The sequence below is a fragment of the Corvus hawaiiensis genome, chromosome 5, assembly GCF_020740725.1.
Source record: "Corvus hawaiiensis isolate bCorHaw1 chromosome 5, bCorHaw1.pri.cur, whole genome shotgun sequence".
Lineage (NCBI taxonomy): Eukaryota > Metazoa > Chordata > Aves > Passeriformes > Corvidae > Corvus > Corvus hawaiiensis.
In genome coordinates this window covers 61760074-61779710 of record NC_063217.1, presented here as the reverse complement: position 1 = coordinate 61779710, position 19637 = coordinate 61760074, and the positions used below count along the sequence as shown (strand labels likewise).

Below are 19637 nucleotides of genomic sequence, written 5' to 3'. Positions count from 1 at the left end.
CTGGAAAAATAAACACTAGTGTTTATTAAACAGTGGTTTGTTCACCTTTCTTTAATGGCTTGGAAAACCAGCATGTGAAGTTAGATCTTTTGTCAAGTTTTATTTTTGTGGAGTATGATTCAGTTGTTAAACACCTTTCCGACTGTGACATCTGTATTGACTTTGTTGAAAATATAAAACCCCTGCAGAAATATTAATATTTTTGTTCTGTTCATATTAGATAAAAATATTATTAGATAAAAATTATGCCATAGATGGTGCCAATTAGATAAAAAGACATATGGGGCCATGTGCTATAAAACCTCACAAAATAACTGCATCATCTTGCTGTAAATTAACTTCTGAAGTTCATAAGACTTGAAGAAAGCATTGTCCTGTTAACGGTGAGGCAGGGAGGTGAGGAGTTCAGTTACCCTTTAACTGCCTACACCTTCAGACAGTACATTTTGAAATGTTTGCTTCACATCACTTCTCATTCTCCTTGACCTACCTGTTAGTTATCTGATCTTATGTGTTGCTGGGTCTCCCTGATTTTTTTTGAAAGCTGCAGGAATTTTGGACCATGTTTGTATATTTCTTAACAAATTTCCTGGGGCAGTTGGGCACCTCTCTGCAGTCACAGGGCAAAAAAAAATGAAATGTCAGAAGATGTCAGTTATCCACAGACACCAGGAAGCATATTTGAGACCATGTTCAGGTGGCTGCAGTTCTTTACAGCTCTTTTAACTTGTTATCACTTGTCAGTGTTACTGGCCCCTTAGCATAAGTAGGATTGGGTAGGTACACACTGCTAAACTTACTGTTATTTCTCTTTCTACAACTTAAACGTTTGATCTGTCCCATTTACTCATTGTTTACTGAAGGAGGTGACTGTGTCAACTGAGGAGATCACAGGTTAACCATATGCTTATAGTGAAGAGTTTCTGCACCTGTTCAGAATGTGTTCTTTTCCAGTTCCTATTATGGCAGAAGATGAATTCCCTGGATTTAAACAGGGATAATGCCTTCTCTGCAAGACTGCATGCAGCCAATGTATGCTCTGTGTGCACACTTAAAGTTTTTGATAAAGCCACAACTTTTTGCTTGAGACAGAATGCTAAGAGAAAAAAAAAAAGTAGCTCACAGGAGCTGAGAAAAGAGAAAATCACCTAAAATACCCTCCCTCTCTCTCTTTTTTCCTCAGAGATATTAATTATCTTAACATCTTTCTTCAGGCTTCCCCTGAAAGATCAACACGAACACAGCAGAAGGAGTTTCAGACATATGTTTTGGATGGAGTGATGGACCACCTACTTGCAGCTGATGTTTTATTGGGTAATATAGCAAAGTTTAATTATCAGTCTATTGATTTGGACACAAGGTTTTGATTCTGTGACTGTTTCTTTTTTGGTGTTCTGTTTTGTTGCAACTTGGTTGTCTTAATTTTGCTCCCCTGCCCTTTGCTTTCCTTCGATGTGTAAATGGTGTTGCTATGCTTGCATATTTCCTCCCTACCTGGATTGTGCTAAAGCTGTAAAATAGGTTATTCACAAAAACTACATGGCATAGAGAGTCCAGTCACATTTCATAGTGGGCTGTTGGCTTCCCAGGAACTCTTGGTCAGCTCTGCCTCCATCCCAGCTGTCATGAGAGGCTGTATGCATTTCTGTTCAAAAATGGTTGTAAGGCTCCCCATTTCTTGCAGTAATAGTAAACAGCAGTAATATGTCTTCCTCTGGGTGCAGTGCATTAATAAAATAAATCCAGAATCATGTTTTTAAAATCCAGAATTGTCCTTTTTAAAAAAAAAAAAAAATCTAGAAGCATGGTTGCTTACCATCAAATGGAAAGTCTTTTTGTAGGGGAAACCATGAGGTTTTAGCTTTCATTGACTGAATCTCTTTCTCTTTTGTGGAAGTCTAGAAAGCGTAAACTAATGTGAATGTATTTATGCAGATGGGGTTTTTTGATAAATGTAGAAGACTTAAGGGTTTTTTGTTACCCAGGTGAAGATGCATCCCTGCCTATAACAAGTGGAGGAAGCTACCAAGTGCTGGTGAACAATGTGTTTTATTTTACACAGCGTGTGGTAGATAAGCTTTGGCAGGGCATGTTCAACAAAGAATCCAAGCTTCTTGTGGACTTCATAATCCAGCTCATTGCACAGGTAACAGTTTATATACTTGTTCTATTATCCTGCCTGAAAAACCTTTTTTGCAGGTTATGTTGAAGTGCATAGAGTGATACCACTAAACTACCTGCTAGTGATACATGTTTGGATCAGCAGAGAAACATGCTTCTCTTTCTCAGACCTACTCTGTCTTTACTGAGCTTTCTTAGCACATTTTCTGTGAAGAGCAATTGAGTAAAAACTGCTCTCAGATAACATTATTTTTTAGAAATCCCCCCCAAATAAACAATGAAACGTGCCTCACATGAATTTTGAGAATCTCCTTAAATCTACCTTGACATTTCAGGAAGCTTCCTCACACACTTCTGTTGGAGATTGTTAGAAGACTTGCTGTTAGAAATCAGCAGCATCTTTATAGATGTTAAAATTCCAAGTGTATCATCATTAATATCATTTCAGTCCTTGAAATTCATGGAATTGACACTTACAGTAAAATGCAGATTTTGAAAAATGAGCATGGGTCAATTAAAGGGACGATTGTGTGCCAGTAAAATTATTTTCTGCCACTTCTTGATCATGTTTTTTTACTTCCCATCAGTCAAAAAGAAGATCTCAGGGACTCTCTCTGGATGCCATTTATCACTGCCTGAACAGAACCATCCTGTATCAGTTCTCAAGAGCGCACAAAACTGTTCCTCAGCAAGTGGCTCTTCTTGATTCCCTAAGGGTCCTTACTGTGAACAGGAACTTAATTTTGGGACCTGGAAATCATGATCAAGAGTTCATCAGCTGCCTAGCTCACTGCTTGATTAATCTGCACATGGGAAGGTAAATATCTCAGGCAGAAGTTCATTCCAGAACCAGGGTTGGGAAGTACTAAAATGACTTCTTCTTTTACTCAGCTTACAAATAAGTGAGCAAGTTTTGGAGCACTGTTTATAGTTTTCCAGCCACTGAGTTGCAAGCAAGCTTAAGAGATTCATTTTGAGACAAAATTAGGTTTGAAGATCCTGGGAATAGAGAACATTTTTACCTCCTTTTGCAGACATATTTTAAATACTGACATATGTGTTTATCCAACTATTTTGTTGTTGTCCTTTTATAAATTGAAATGTTTTAAAGATAGAAGGAAACACTGGTGCTAGGCAATTAATAGTCAGAGGGTCCTGTCACTGGATTTATTATCTGTTGAGTCACTTCATACAAGTTCAATATCCTGGTATTTCTTCTGTATTGAGTAAGTCCAGTCATGCGTTAAATCAGGTGTCCATGACAAATGCTGTAGACACCCACTTTCCTGCATTGCTGGAAATGCCAGCCTGGCATTTTCATTTGTTCTTTCCAAGAAGATGCACAACTTGTGTTTCATCCAAAGACACTTAGCAACAGTCATCAAACTCCAATGTTCTCCATTTCTGGCCTCATCTGTTTTGTGTTTCTTCAAGTATCTTCCTCTAGTGACGCCAATGTCCATGGCATGTCATTCCTTTATAAACCTTCGGTTCTGCTTGTGACCACAGATTGTCAGAACTCAAATGGACAGAAGATAAGATGCTTTGCTGTAGTAGTGTGTATTAATCTTTGTGAATCTGATACAGGGAATCAAATGCTTTAGCTTGGCTTAGGTTTTTGTGTCTTTTTATTCTGATGGTTGTTAATCCATTGTGTGTGTGTAGCAATGTTGATGGATTTGGATTGGAAGCAGAAGCCAGGATGACAACTTGGCACATTATGATCCCCTCTGATATAGAACCGGATGGAGTCTACAATCAAGATGTCAGTGAAGGTAATCTGAGAATGACAAAGCCACAGATGTCTTATAATGGCACTTCTGTATTGTCATCACTAATCTTTTACCCCAGTGACTTGGGGCAGGGGGTTGTGGTATGTGTGTGTTACCCAGTTACTCTCCAGAGGGGAGTTGGGGCTGTGTGTGTATAAAAATACATAAAAAATAGATTAAAAGACACTTGGAAATACCAAGCTAGACACATTGACGATAAATTACTGTTTTGTTAAAATAGTAAGAGCTTTTCATTGTTTTCTGGACATGCTCCAGAATTAGAAATACTGTTTTGTATGCACTGTTTTAAATGCAATAGAAGCAATTCATTTTAAGGTAAGAAATATCTGGTATAAACAATACAATTATTATTTTTGTGGCATCCTTACCATCTTTCACTCAAAGGAAATTTATGAACTAGCTGTGGAAGAAAGTATTCAGTGATTTTATTTTTTTTCTTATATGTGTGTATTTAATATTTATGCAGGTACTTAGGCACACTTTACATGTAAAAATGGTAAAGTATAATGTATGTGGAAAATTATATTTGTATTTATAGACACAGACTCCTATAAGGTTTTTTCAATCTCCTTTTGTTAATAGATGGGTGTGGGAGATGAGTCACAACTCATCAGAGCCACTGTTTCAAATTTAGAGAGAAAAAAAATTGCCAAAATTAATTGCTAGATGCTTTCTGATAATTTATTGATGGCAAAAAAAAGGCACTCTGGCCAAAGGCATTTCACGTCATGCTAGAGGGAAGAAACTACAGCGTAATCACGAAAATTCTTCATTTCACTACTGTGAAAATACCAATTCTACGAGCACTGTAGAGAGCTTGCTGTTTGTGATCTTGTACTTATGCAGGTCGCCAGCTTCTTTTAAAAGCCATAAACAGAGTGTGGACAGAGCTGATCCACAGTAAAAAACAGGTTTTGGAAGAAGTTTTCAAAGTGACGCTGCCTGTCAATGATCGCGGCCAAGTGGATATAACTCTTGCCAGGCCTTTCATTGAGGAAGCGAGTTTAAAGTGTTGGCAAAATCATTTGGGTAAGTCCTGACTGAGGATTTGTCTGTCCTGAAGGGTGGATTTCCTCAGAACGAACCATATGCACTGGATGTTTTAATACAGGCTTTTCTGTAGCTGTAAATACTCTATAAACTGGCACTGTGTAACATAGAATCCTTCAGAAGGTGGACCATATATAGGATATTCTTGCATTCCAGTGCACAGGGCCCTGTGTTTGTAAGCCAGCAAATAGCTTATTGTGGATTACAGTGGTGGAGGCATTGAGCTCCTCGCCATGAACCCTTGGACTGGGGTGACCTCTGTTACTGTTCCCGGGATTGGGACCAGGCAGGGAGGGGGGACCCTCTTGGGCATGTCTGGGCACAGCCTGCAAGCTCTTGGTCTGGTGAAGAGATTGGAAATGGGTGGCTGAGCAGTCCTTCTAGCAGCAGTGATGCTGTGACTAATTCTTGGCTGGGAAATCTGTTCAGCAAAGGAAACAGTTTTGCAGGAAAAGGACCTGGGAATTCTGGTGGACAACAAGTTAAGCCCGAGTTAGCTCTGCATCCATGTAATGAAGATCAGCTGATGCTCAGCTGAATTAGCAAGAGTTTAGACAGCAGAAATTAAGCTTCCATAGATGTGACTCATTTGATGACTTCACAGTTCAAAAGTAATTGAGGTTAACCTGGGTGTACAGAAAACATATTTGGAAACCTGGAATACTTGTTTTTGCAGTCTCTTTATTTCTAGATGTGCTTTGTTCCTGGCTGATATTTGCTCAGGTTCCAGTATCTCCCTGACGGTCACTATATTTGCAGAAATGGTTTGAGTAGAGCTACACCTCTTTGAAGCAACAAAAAGGGTTATTCTATTTTAAAAACCAAGTATAATGGGGGGGAAAGGGAAAAAAAAAGCCTAATTGCTCCCAACACTTTGTTTTTCAGCTCATGAGAAAAAATGCATCAGTAGAGGAGAGGCTTTGGTTCCAACCACACAGTCCAAGCTGTCACGAGTCAGCAGTGGATTTGGCCTCTCTAAACTGACTGGTTCCAGGAGAAACCGCAAGGAGAGTGGGCTGAGTAAACACAACCTCTCTACACAGGTAATTTCTGTCGAGTAATAACATGCCGTCTAAAATCCAGCAATGTACGTTCAGGGTTTGCGGTCAATAGCCCAAAGTGGGGAATCTTGAAGAGTGTGAAGTACTGTCTGGTGCTTGGTTTTCTTTCCCTTTTTTGACTATCCAGACTGGGCATCTTGTCTCTGTGTGTCCTAATTTAGTAGGTCATTCTGCATATCTGTAACATTAAGCCAAGAGTTAACCCTTCATTGTTGGTGAGACTGCTCAGCTGTTTCTGGTTCGTGACTGTGATAGTCTAGGTCTCATGATCAGTTTGCAATACTGCACTGAAATGCAAGCTGTGATAGAGATATTGATCCTTTTGTCCATCCTGCCCTCAAGACAGAAAGAGGGGTTTGAAAGTTCTGTTGAAAAATATGTTGCTAGTTCTCTTTCTGAGCTGAAAACTAGCCAGCAGCTTTGATAAAATAATGAATTCTCAGTGCTCTCAGTCCTTTTCCTGGGGAGCAGGCATAATCTGAAAGGGAAAGGGAAGAACCTCACAAACTGAGCTGACAGGAACTGCTCCTGGTTGTATCAGTAGAGGAAGCAATAAGTGATAACAGAAATACTGTGGGACTAAGTGAGGACAGATGGATGTCTTGAGGATTTCCAGCAGACTAGGCAGCATCCACAAAATATTACTTAAAAGGAAAAAGAGAAAAGTAGTATTTGTAAATGCCAGTCCTTGGCTGTTTGGGAATGCTCTGAACAGTTAGTAATATGTTTCGAATATTTTCCAAACGTTTGCTAGTTCTTTTTTTAAAGGATATTGCTGTACAGTAATTTATCACCTTGAAAAAAACCCTGAGAAAACACCAAACAAAACAAAAATTTAAACGGTGTTGTGTGCAGTAATTGGAAATTCATCAACCAAGTATTTTTTTTAAGAAAGTATTCGTTGTGAAGAAGTTTAGCAAGGTGATGTATTCATTGGATTTTCATTCAAACAAACTCTTGTTTGTAAAGTGTCATTGTCTGTTGTCTTGTTTTTGTCTTAGGAAATTTCCCAGTGGATGTTTACTCACATTGCAGTGGTTCGGGACCTGGTTGATATGCAGTATAAAGAATATCAGGAGGTATGGATGGCTTGCAGGATTAATTACCTGACACTGATACTTTGGCCTGTTAGGTTATACCAATGCCATTTCTCAGTATGAGGCTGGTGAAATACTGAGTTCTCATAGGTGAAATGCTTGAATGTTTACTTACAGTTGTTATCTTTAAGGGGTTTTTAGATGCAATCAAATAAACCAATGAGGAAACTCATTTTGACCTGGTTGTAGATGAAAACTCTTGTAGCAATATCACATGTTAAATTGGAATTTTTTTTCAAGAAGCTTTAATTCCTTAGAAATCTAAAAGCAAAGCAGGGAACAAAAAGAAAGAGATTGGAAATACACTGTCTTTCTAAAGCATTGTAGAAAAAGTAAAAGGAAATGTGGAGAAGCATTGTGTCCAAATGCTACTTTCATAGTAACACAAAGAAAATTTTATGGTATCATGCAGTGATAAGAAGTGGCTGGTCTGTGCCTTCCAGAATGAAATCGTTCCACCTTGTGGTGTTTTCTAAACGTTCCCAAAGACATTTGGTTCAAACTGGTTGCTGAGCTGTGTGCTGTAAATCTTAAATAACTTCTGAAAGGAACAAGACATTCAAAGCAATTTGTTTAAAAAAAATGAACAAACCACCAAACTTTGTTTCATTGAACTTCTCTCTCCTGTGCAAATACGGACAGGAAGGCCTCAACAATTTTTGGTTTCATTCTTAAAATCCTTTTTCAAATGCAGTGCATTTATAAATGTCTTTGTGTTCAGCGTCAGCAGAACGCATTGAAATACGTGACAGAGGAGTGGTCTCAAATCGAGTACGAGTTACTGCGAGAGCGAGGGCTGTGGGGCCCCCCCATCGGCTCCCACCTGGACAAGTGGATGCTGGAGATGACCGAGGGTCCCTGCAGAATGAGGAAGAAGATGGTGCGGAATGACATGTTTTATACTCAGTACCCCTACATGCCTGAGGCTGAGCAGGAAACAAACTTGCTGGTAAGTATTCAGGAGTTTGGGATGGGTGATTTTATATGCCCTGTTGCAAAATCCATTTTCTTTTTGATGTTTTTTTCTTAAGAAATGTATTTTACTCTGTTGGTATCAGCTGGCACTCTGTCTGTATGTCCTAAATGATTGGTAAAGTCCAGTTGTTTCTGATGGGACGTTTAGGGAAGGGACTGAATCACTTGGCTCAAAACCAAGCAAACTTGAAGAGATTGCAACATAAGGTGAGGTGTGCTGAGTGATCCTGGCAGCAAACAGCAGAGGCATCTTCACAAACCTCCAGAGGCTGAAAGTACCATAACCATGTGAGGTTTCAGTCTGGCTTCTTCTTAATCTAGATAATGTGGAAAACAGTGATCTAAAGAAAAAAGAAAAAAAGACTACTGGCCTTGGTTTGGGTGCACTTGTGAAATGTACTTTCATCAATCCATGAAGATGAAGGTGGGCTGTGTAGCAGAGATGTGTGTGGCCTTTGAAAGCTTAGCAATTAGTTCCTGTTAATTTTGGAACACTGTTTTTAGGAAATGAAGCAATCTTCATTGTGTCTTTTTAGGCATGCGTGTGTGCATGCAGAATTTTTTTTCCCTCAAATTAAGCCTGAGTGTCAAAGTACTTTAAAAAAGCAGAGAAAACATAGCAGTCTGTTAGTTTTAAACCATTAGATATTTTTGCCTGCTTGTGGTCTGACACAAGCAGCTGTAGTGACAGTCTAATTCGCATGAAGTAGAGAATACACCATCATATGTTCTTCTCAAAAGTGTTCTTTCTCTGATGCTTATGTAATTGATGCCCTGTTTCCAGTCTGACTTCTCAAGCAGACTTCCTGAGACATCTGATGATACCATTCCTCAAAAGGTAAAGAAATAAGTACACTGACCGAAGGAATGTAAAATAAATACAACTTTTCCTCCTCCTGCATGTTAGGCAGTCTTAACAAGGCTTCTACATTTGGCTTTCAACTTGCTCTTTCAGTAAATAATTCCAGGCCTAAGGGTTTTTTCAGTAATCGCATTAGATGATGTTACTGTGCTGTCCTCAACCTTCACCTAATAAAACTTTCTGTAGACCTTTCCTTCTTTGCTGCACACTAACAGTCTGTGTTGGGCTGTGCTACCACTGTTTTCACTGTGTGGAGTGTTGTGGCTTTGGGACCTTAACTAATGGTCAGTGGAACACGTTTAGTAATGGGCAACACAATCACTTGGACGCATTTACTGGGAAAGTGTTTCCTTCTAAGAGAGGATCTGGGGAGCGTTTTTTCTCATTTTTGGCCATAATGGGCTATAAAAGGCCGACTTTTGTTAAAGCCCATATTAATTTTGTCTTCGCCGACTCTTCTCAGTTTTGCTGCTAACAAAATACACACATTTGCTTTAAAAATATGAATCCTGTCTTGAAAAGAACAGACATGCTTGGAAGTGGCTTCTCTGCAAGCATTGCAGTGTTATGCCCTTCTCTGTTAATTAGACTCACAGTCTTGCCCATCACTAAGTACAGTGTGTAATGTGCATTCACTCATTTTGAATTACCTTCAACAATAAACTAATACATATAAATGCAAGTAATTCTGTTATACAGAATACCTAATGTAAATTGTTACTGTTTTCCTTTCTTCACCTTAGCAGTGCTGTTAAGCATTTCTCTCTGTAGGTTATACATAAGTTGTTTCCACAGACATTTTAAGCATCATTTAAGTGGCATTTTTGTGCTGATAAGGAATGAAGACTTAGTTAAACATAAGTGAGCAAATTAAATTACAGTGCCTTGAATTTTTGATTTTTGGGGGCAGCCAATTTGACCTGAATAATAAATTTCTGTGTTGCTGATCTTAGTATCTTTAACATCCCAAGTATCAACTTGTAATAAAGCTAGTTTGATTTCTGTTCTGAATGTTGCTTCCTTAATTAAGTGAGGAACATAAGAATTAGCCTGTGATGGGGGCTGGGACAGACAAAGAGGAAGAAAACACCACACACACAAACCCAAACCAAAACAACAAACACTCAACAAAGCAAAACTCCCTCCACAAAAAAATGACCAAAACCACCACCCAAAGGTACAAACAATGCTCAAAGAATTACTTCAGGTAAATGCATATTCTTATGCCAGTTTCCTGTCCATAAGCCATCAGAAACTTTACTAAAAAAAGAAGCAACTGAATTAATGAAGAATTTTTGAGTGTTAAAGCTGATCCCTGGGTGCTTTTAGTTCATATCAGCTTCCACATAGCTGTATCTTCTTGAGGCAATTTTTTATTTACATTACTGCCTAACAAAGTCAGCTTGCTAACAAATAAGCTGCATATGTTGGTAGGGAGTTTAAAAGATGATAAAATGGCCTCTGAACAATCAGTCTTAAGCATCAGAATCCCAGCCTTTTATGACAGTTCATAACATGCTGGCTACACTTACTCCCCATGTTGTAGTTCTATCAGCAGGCTTTTCTGCAACCCCTTTATTGCTTGAATGGCTCAATAGCTCCTTGCAAATTAGCCCACAGATCAGGTCTCCTGAAGAGTCTCTGCTCCTGTCTGTGTTGGTATATGAGCACACACAAAACACTTGATGGGCATGCACTGTGCTGCACACCCTGTTCCTGACACACCTTCACTGAGGGATTGAGTGAGGAGTTGGCTGACCAAGCAATTTCTTCCATTATTCCCAAGAAACCTGCTCGCTACCGGAGAGCCATCAGTTATGACAGCAAGGAGTACTACATGCGTCTGGCTTCCGGCAACCCTGCGGTCTTCCAGGATGCCATAGAAGAGAACACAGTGGGTGAAACAACCCAGCAGGAGCCAGAGCATGGGGAGGACACTATTGCTAGAGTCAAAGGTTAGATTGTTTGGTTTGTCATCTTCTCATGCATTTACATTAAGATAAACATAAATCCTGTAGGACTCTTGTTTTGCTCTCTTAGCATTCGGTCAGTAATTTGAAAGACTAGAGGTTTTGCAAAGTTAATTTTTTATGTCTCAGGGTTTTATTTATCTCTCTCTGTTCTTTTCCAGGCCTGGTGAAGCCTCCCCTGAAACGATCTCGCTCTGCTCCTGATGGAGGAGATGATGAGAACCAGGACCAGTCACAGGATCAAATTGTTGAGGGGAGTTCAATTGACGAAGAGGAGAAGACTGACAATACAACTTTGCTTCGACTTCTTGAAGAAGGAGAGAAGGTACTGTGTACTTCAAACACACTAAGAACTTAATGCATTGAAATTCCTTCATTATGTGTCACAAGTGTGAATAAATGTCCTGTATACCTTCCTTGATCTGTATATTTCATCAGCTTCTTCCTTAAAATGTGTTCTTTGTGTGCCTGACCCTAAAAATGCTGTACCGGAAACAGTATTTTGGTTTTTTTTGCCTTCTGCCTGCAAGGGAAAAATTCACCTGTCCTGAAATGAAGACTATGAGCTATCCCATGCTTGGTTTATTGTCCTGTCAACTTAATGATCAGGATAGAAAATCAACATTGAAAATATAAATGCTGAGCTTGGCACACTGTTCCTAATTACTTGGTCTCTTCCTTAGAATGGGAGGCCTTGATAAGTAGTATCTTATCACCGACATCAATGTTGAATTACCATGCTGTGTGTTTGGTATTTCAGACTTTGTCCATCTGGAGTATACCAGTAAACAGTGTTGTGATCATGGTTGAGTAGGCTACAGGTTCTAAAACATGTTCAGGCAGCATAGTGCAAGTGGATAAACTGGTAAATAGATACATTTATATCATACCAATGAAGCTTTATCCAACCTCCTCCCCAGCTGCTAGTCACTGGCATTAGGTCCGATTAAAGGAGAGAATGACAGGATTTTTGCTCCATGTACAAGTGATAAAGCAGTGTCTGGGACTTGTTCTAACAAGGCAGTGGTCTGAGCCTGTGCTCCGTAACCTGCTTTCTCTAAGCATCTGCTTTTCCTCACAGATCCAGCACATGTACCGCTGTGCTCGGGTTCAGGGCCTTGACACCAGCGAGGGGCTGCTTCTCTTTGGGAAAGAGCACTTCTATGTTATCGATGGGTTCACCATGACGGCCACCAGGGAGATACGGGACATCGAGACACTTCCTCCAAAGTGAGTACATTGATAGAGAGTTTCCTTGATCCCTAGAGACTGAACAAGAAGTATTTAATGAGGTCTTTTGAGGAGTCAATTCCAAGGTAATGTAACATGCAGGAAGACCTCAGGTGCTGAGCAATTTGTAGTATGGTATGTTGTGAAAATCAGTTATTTCTGTAACTGGACTCTCACATGAATTAATAGGTTAATTCTTTTAATTTCTCTTTTTTTTTAATCACTTCTCTCTTGCCTGTTTATATTCATTTACAGGATGCATGAGCCAATCATACCTAGGGGAGCAAGGCAAGGTCCAAGTCAACTTAAGAGAACTTGCAGCATTTTCGCATATGAAGATATCAAGGAAGTGCATAAACGGAGATACCTTTTGCAGGTAACTTGGACACCACATTTGGATAGGGAGAGGAAAACTTGGAGTGTTTTGACAATGTCATTTTTGAAAATTAAAATCAATACATAACTGATGAGTATTTCGAAGGTGAAGCTATTGACTGAAATTGAAGCATTTAGGTTGGGCATCCTTGTTGGAATTTACCCTGGTTTAGTTTATTGGGTGTGTTAGTGTCAGTGGTCCAAAAATAAAACATTTGGCTGCACTAAGCAAAGTCTGGTTCACCTTAATTTGGTGCTGCATGTAGCATGACTAAACTGGTTTGTGCCTGACCTTCAGAGGTGACTTAGTGTTGACATGGGTCTGTCCTCTTTGTTTTCAGCCAATTGCAATTGAAGTTTTCTCAGGAGATGGACGGAACTATCTTCTAGCTTTCCAGAAAGGAGTTAGAAACAAAGTTTATCAAAGGTACTGTAAAATAAGTTAGAACATTGAACATGAATGTTTGCAAATACCTGCGTGGAGGCTTTTTTGGTGCCTGCTAGTGCCTTACTGCTGCAGGAAAGAGCCACTAGAAGGCACTACATGCCTTCAGTGAGAGTAGGCTCCTGTGATTTTGTTGGAGATGCGGAGCTGCTCAAAAGGAAGTCTGTAATTGTACTAGATGCATGCTGCTTCTCAGGAGATGACATCCCGAGGACAGAAACACTAATCATAATCTTTTAACTGCTGCTGCAGGTTTTTGGCTGTGGTGCCATCTCTGACCGACAGCTCGGAGTCGGTGTCTGGGCAGAGACCAAACACCAGCGTAGAGCAAGGGTAGGTGATTCTGTTCCTCACCTCTGTAGCTTATCAGTTTTCAATAAATGATGCTTGCATTAATGTCAGGATTATCTAGAGAGTATCAGAATTAACATTATCAGTATACAGATACGTTCTGAAAGGAATTGGAGTGCTGAAGCCATCACATTTATCCAAGTTGTTAAAAATATTTTGCTCATCAGCCGCCACTTGCACTGAATTGCATAATTAACATGCATCATTTTTACAGTGTGTGTTTAGAATTTAAAAAAAAGTACTGCTAAAACAAAAAGGAACAGAGACATTTTTTCTAGTTGTTGCAATTTACAACTTTTAATCTTGAAATTTTGGGTTGTCTTGTGAAGATGTAACCCAGCTCTTACTGCAAAGTCAAAAAATGCACTTTCTTCTTCCCACTAGGTCTGGCTTGCTTAGCACTTTAGTGGGAGAAAAATCTGTTACTCAAAGATGGGAAGTAAGTATGACAATTTTGCAGTATTTTTTGTATTAAATTCCACATTTTGTAGTGATACGTAAATGATCAGTAACCATAAGTTGCATCCTCTTATTCTAATGGGGAACATACTGTTACAGAAAGTGTATCTCAGCATTTAATTTGTGGTATTTCATGATACCATCAAATAGGAAATGGTTCTATTGTTGAAAATGCAAGGGGAGGGCTGTAGTAAAAGTAGAATGAGCATTGTAATATTGAAGTAAGTTTCTGTGTTTGGGGAAGCTGAACACTGAAAGTCTGGTAGGTTGACATTTGATTGTTGTAAAGTGAAAACTTTACTGTGCTTATCTGTTTTCATTAAGAGAGGAGAAATCAGTAACTTCCAGTACCTGATGCACTTAAACACTCTGGCTGGCAGATCCTATAACGACCTCATGCAGTACCCTGTCTTTCCCTGGATCCTTGCAGACTATGACTCTGAGGTAAATAAAACATCTTGTCAGCAATCTTTTATAGGTTGGAGGTTCCTATTTCGTTCCTCCCACATCTCAGCAGGGAGGGTATTAGAGAATCTTGGCTGGACTGATTTTACAGATGTTATTGGTCTGTGCACAGGCGAGGGCTGGGATCCAGAAAGAGACATTTGCCCCTCTACCTTGCAGCAGTTCCTGTAAATGTCTGCATTAGCTTTAAACTGAGTATCCTGAAGTATGCTAAGCCCACAGAGAAAGCATCCTTGTCCAGAAGACTGTGGTAGGGGCTGCTATGAAATCTGGCCCTATAGTGAAAGAATTTGCTTTTGGAAAAGGTGAAACATCCTATTAATGCTTTTGGGGACAGCCATTGCCACCAACCAGACCATTACATAAAATATTGTTAAGGGTGCTTGTCAAGTATTCATGAAAAAACTGGGGGGAACTGGGGACAGGATGAGAGGAACAGAGCAAAAGTTATCCAAAACTCAGATGTGATTTAAAATAAAACATACTGCCTTGGATCAGACTGAAGGACTGTTTTAAGCATATTCAGCATTGCACCTACTGTGTGTATAGAAAGCAGGGATAACAACCTTAGGAGGTAGGTGGTGTTAACTATGGTAATCAGCAGTGTTGAAAGGATTTGGTTTGTTTTTATAAATTACTGCCTGTTTTATTTTTAAAGGAACTGGATCTTACGAATCCCAAAACATTCAGAAACCTGGCCAAGCCCATGGGAGCTCAAACAGAGGACAGGTTAGCCCAGTACAAGAAACGATACAAGGACTGGGAAGATCCCAATGGTAAGTAATAATCCATCCTTCAGAAAGAGCAGAGGAGCATGTTCCTGTCATCATGGGAGGGACTCATGGATTTTTTTATAGTATGAGTAAAGAGCTCTGGGTAGAGATGTGCAGAACTCTGCCTTGTTTTTTGGTGACTGTCCAACAAAGACTGAATTAGAACAAAGGGACACTGGCTTTCTTTCTGTGTTGTTTATTTTAAATCCATATGACAGCTTTGTTTATATGTAAAAACAAAGACAGAACAGTTGCACATTTAGATGAGTTTAACATTGTCTAAAGACTGGAATGGGCAGGCATGTGAAGCACACAACCAGCTGTGTCTACAAATACAGTTTGAACACAGCTGCATGAAAATAAGTAGTACCAAGAATGCAAATGCTTCTGCATTAGCACTATCCTAGTTTTTTCATTTCTAATCTTAATGCGTGTTTTCTGGCTAAGGAAACAGCAGCTTTGTAGCTAAAAAAGCCTCAGAATGAGATGCAATTAAGTTACCTGTTCATGATTTTAGAGCTTCCTTTTATATTGAAAATAAAACTTTTGTGTTTGGCAAGACAAGTTTTCTTGTGTGCTTTTATCGAAGACAGAGGCCTGTTTAACTACTGCAGTGCTGTTCTGTGTCAAACAACAGTAGGTGGAAAAGACATTCATTTCTAGAAATGGATCAGTATTTTCCAAGTGTGCTTATGCAGACTTTTTGCCGGGAAATTAAGAAAATAAAAGCTTTCAAAATCTGTAGGCAACAGTCCTGATACGTATTTCTGCCCAAGACTTTAAATCCACAGTTAAAAATAAGACCAAAAATTTAAAAAAATCTTTTCTTAAATGTCTCTTTAGCAGAAATCATCATAGCTGCACTGCAACATTTCAATTAGTTAAAATAAAAATTGAGTAACCATTTAGTATTGCTCTGCAGAACCCTATTGAATTAGGGCTACTGCATTACAGCCAAAACTCAAGTGACAAAACATAAAGCTTTCAGACTTCTGAAAATGAAAATTACAAATTCCAATTTTGAGTGTGTCTAAGGCCACAGAGTAATTAAAATACAGTGTTAATTTTTTTTCTGTTAGTACTGATTCTGTCACCTAACTACTTTATTTCTCCTATGTTTATGATTTTTAACCTGCAGGGGAAACCCCGGCTTATCACTATGGGACCCACTATTCCTCAGCCATGATCGTGGCTTCTTATCTTGTCCGGATGGAGCCTTTTACTCAGATTTTCTTACGGTTGCAGGTAAAAATTGCATCACCTCACTTTATGTTTCTTACCTGCTGTGTATTTCAGACATCACTGAGAAATATGATCAGTCAGCTTTGTTTTCATCAAATATCATAGAATAAATACCTTTTGCATTGTTCTTATTGCCTGGCAGGTTTTTGATGTGTCTTTTTAAAAGATGTGATGGAATTCAGCTTTTTTTTTTTCCCTTGTAGTTTGAACATTTTTCTAAACGTATGCAGAACAAAGTACAGCAGACAAAAACCAAAGCAAGCTTTATTGTGAAAAATACTTTACTGTTTCTCTGAAAGAGACCAAACTTGAAATCCGACAGATTACTCTTTTCTTAAAATTCTGTGTATCTGTATCTATGTTTTCTGTTATGTACCTTAAAGTAATGCAGCTGATTAGATCCACTGTGTTAGAGGAAGAAATGTGCTATGTTCTAGTGTCTTCATTTGGCAGAGGATGTTCTGATTTGCCTTCCTGGCAAAGCCTGCTGTGCTGAAGGATGCCGTGACACTGACCTGTGCTCCTCTCTCTGCCTGGCAGGGTGGTCACTTCGACCTGGCTGACCGCATGTTCCACAGTGTGCGCGAGGCCTGGTACTCCGCCTCCAAGCACAACATGGCAGATGTGAAGGAGCTCATCCCAGAGTTCTTCTACCTCCCCGAGTTCCTGCTCAATTCCAACAATTTTGACCTAGGTAGGCAATAAGAGCTTGATAGCAGCACTGTGGGTGGGAGAACAGAGCCAGACAGACATGAGATATTTTCTCAAGCAGTGGGTGTTCATTTTAAGCAGCTAATACAAAGTGTCTTCTGTGAATTGCAGGACTAGTTCCTGAAAGGATTTTTGTTGGAGTGGTATATTTTTGTCAATTTTTGGTTTTTTACGAGTTCAAAAGGCACAGATAACCGTATTTTACTTGGAGTTTCTCTGCTTTGCATTTTTCTCCATGTAACCTATTCCATGATGGTGTTTGCCGTCTTTGATGCTTATTTGTTTAAGCTTTGCAAAATCTATTTTACAATCTTCACTTTCAGAACTTCATTTGAAAGTATTCCTAAAGGTTTTTTGAATTGTCACAGCTTTTGTGACAGTGATTATTCAACAGGAGTCATGTAGGAGACCTGTTGTGTGTAGGAGATTCACGTTACTTATTATATGTCACTGTTAGTAGTGACACTAAGCTCTTACATTCTGGGCTCTGTGCTGTGAATCTAATAACAATAATAAAGATTAATCAAGTCATAGGTTTTGTGACTTAGCACAACCTTACAAAAAAAGAAAAGCAAAACCCAAAGAACACCCTACAAAACCTCTCCCAGGTGTATTTTACACAGAAGAATATGGGTATTACTGAAAAAATGTTGAGCTCTTGTCTGCTTATCTGTGTATCTGGTAATTTTGGACTGTAACCATTGGAGTCCAGAAATTCTTCACTGAGCATTTGGAACAACGGTAGAAAAGGTTTTTTTTAGGAACAATTGCCAAACACTGCGGTACTTTGGATTGCGATAATTTGTGGCAATCCTGCTCCCCTTCCTCCCAGGTGAAAAGAAAGGAAGATTTGAAGTCTGGTGATGAAAGCAATTTTTCTGTTGGAGCATTGCACTTATTTTTTGTGTGCTCCTGTAAACTGGGAAGTTTGTCGGTATTCCTCTGAGTTCACAGGAAGTGTGGAATTGTCTCTTGGCAACAAGTGACAGAACAAGAATATAACAGAGGAGTTTCACCAAATATATTTTTGGTAATCACAACATGCCACTGTTTAATGTTCAGAGTGAGAAGGGGGCTGTCCAGGACAGACAAATGTGCTCAGGCCATGGGCACACCAGGGGAATCACCAGTATCCTTGGGCATGGAGCTTGTGGGGGATACCAGTTAGATCTGAAGTGATTATTTGGCTGCACATCACAGGAGTACAGGCTATTCTCAGGAGTAAAACAACAATTTTCATTCTATGATACCATGCTATCATCCTCCTGAGAAGCCTCAGTAAGGAATATTTGGATTCTTTCTCCTGAAAGCAATCTTATATGAACAACTGAGGCAGAATTTTTTCATGTTTTATTGCCTGACATTTAGAACCAACATATTATTTTAAAGAAAAGACTGAAGTGGCTTCTTATAGAGACAAGATACTAGAATTTGATTATTTTTTCCTTTTTTTTTTTCACTTCTTTTTCACCTTTGCTGTTGCAGTTCAGTTTCAGTGCTTCTCTCCCAGTTTTTCCTTCTTTTTTGTTTTTTATTAGGTTGCAAACAAAATGGCACTAAACTTGGTGATGTAATACTCCCTCCATGGGCAAAAGGAGATCCTCGTGAGTTTATCAGAGTCCACCGGGAGGTAATTTGAATTTTAATGATGACAGTAGTAAATGTTGGGACTTTCCATTGCACATTAATTTAAGCTCAGTTTGTGCAGTCACAGGCCAGTCTGTGAGTTCAGGGTTGGTGCCTGATTGTTGCCAAGGTCTGTAGTGTTTCCTCCCCTTCCTTTTCGGCTACAGAGTACGTTGAGGCAAGACTTGCTTCAATGAAAAGCTTCATCAAAACATAACAAAAATATGTCAAAATATGTTCTGCATTCTTCCTCGTGGCAGGTGTAGTAAGCTCAACCAATGAGCAATTTGTCTAGTTTTAATGCATGCTTTTTGAATTTCAGGCTCTGGAATGTGACTTTGTGAGTGCTCACCTGCATGAGTGGATTGACTTGATCTTTGGCTATAAACAGCAAGGTCCTGCTGCAGTAGAAGCTGTAAATGTCTTTCACCATCTCTTCTATGAGGGACAAGTGGACATATATAACATCAATGATCCATTAAAAGAGACAGCTACCATAGGATTCATTAATAACTTTGGACAGATACCAAAGCAGGTATACCCTTAGTAGAATTCTTACTTTCCAGTTAACACTCAAATTGAAATGTGTTAATATAAAATAGGAAGGTGTTTTAGGAGTGAAACTTCTTGGGAGTGTTTATCCATAAATATTCTTCTAGTGATATGAAATCATCTATGTTTCCATCATAAATTACACGAAGATTGACTTTGGGCTTTGCTTGTGAGATTAGAAATGTCTTTTTTTCCCCTTTACATCCTTAAAATAAAGGCACAATGAATTATGGCTCAACTCTAAAAATCAGCATAAAAAAAGGGAAGTATGTTCCTGCTACAAAGTCATATGGGAGGAGTGAAAGTGCAACTTCAAAGTAATGCCTAGTGCTAAGGTATTTGAAGTTACCCTGTAATAAAATAATTTCTATAATAACTTCTGCTCCTTTTTTTTACCCCAGTCTCTTGGGTGATTCACTCTTGTAGGACAGCTGTAGTTAAGGAGCTATGAAGACCTGGTTTTGGTGCAGCTTTAAAGT

General features: G+C 39.1%; 1 protein-coding gene across 9 annotated transcripts in view; it reads left to right on the top strand.

Moving 5' to 3' along the window:
- Window positions 1–19637, top strand: part of WDFY3 (WD repeat and FYVE domain containing 3) — a 152655-nt gene that overhangs the window by 120340 nt on the left and 12678 nt on the right. For 7 of the 9 annotated variants that reach the window (XM_048304684.1, XM_048304683.1, XM_048304676.1 and 4 more), the window contains 22 exons: window positions 1215–1314; window positions 1986–2146; window positions 2709–2938; window positions 3787–3896; window positions 4761–4943; window positions 5850–6007; window positions 7027–7104; window positions 7844–8071; window positions 8882–8935; window positions 10746–10914; window positions 11091–11254; window positions 12011–12159; window positions 12415–12535; window positions 12876–12961; window positions 13232–13312; window positions 13715–13769; window positions 14114–14233; window positions 14913–15030; window positions 16166–16272; window positions 16810–16963; window positions 18519–18610; window positions 18929–19141. In XM_048304684.1, the coding sequence (XP_048160641.1) occupies window positions 1215–1314; window positions 1986–2146; window positions 2709–2938; window positions 3787–3896; window positions 4761–4943; window positions 5850–6007; window positions 7027–7104; window positions 7844–8071; window positions 8882–8935; window positions 10746–10914; window positions 11091–11254; window positions 12011–12159; window positions 12415–12535; window positions 12876–12961; window positions 13232–13312; window positions 13715–13769; window positions 14114–14233; window positions 14913–15030; window positions 16166–16272; window positions 16810–16963; window positions 18519–18610; window positions 18929–19141 (2931 nt within the window). The remainder of the gene's footprint in view (window positions 1–1214; window positions 1315–1985; window positions 2147–2708; window positions 2939–3786; window positions 3897–4760; window positions 4944–5849; window positions 6008–7026; window positions 7105–7843; window positions 8072–8881; window positions 8936–10745; window positions 10915–11090; window positions 11255–12010; window positions 12160–12414; window positions 12536–12875; window positions 12962–13231; window positions 13313–13714; window positions 13770–14113; window positions 14234–14912; window positions 15031–16165; window positions 16273–16809; window positions 16964–18518; window positions 18611–18928; window positions 19142–19637) is intronic. The other 2 variants (XM_048304682.1, XM_048304680.1) reach the window with 1 other exon arrangement.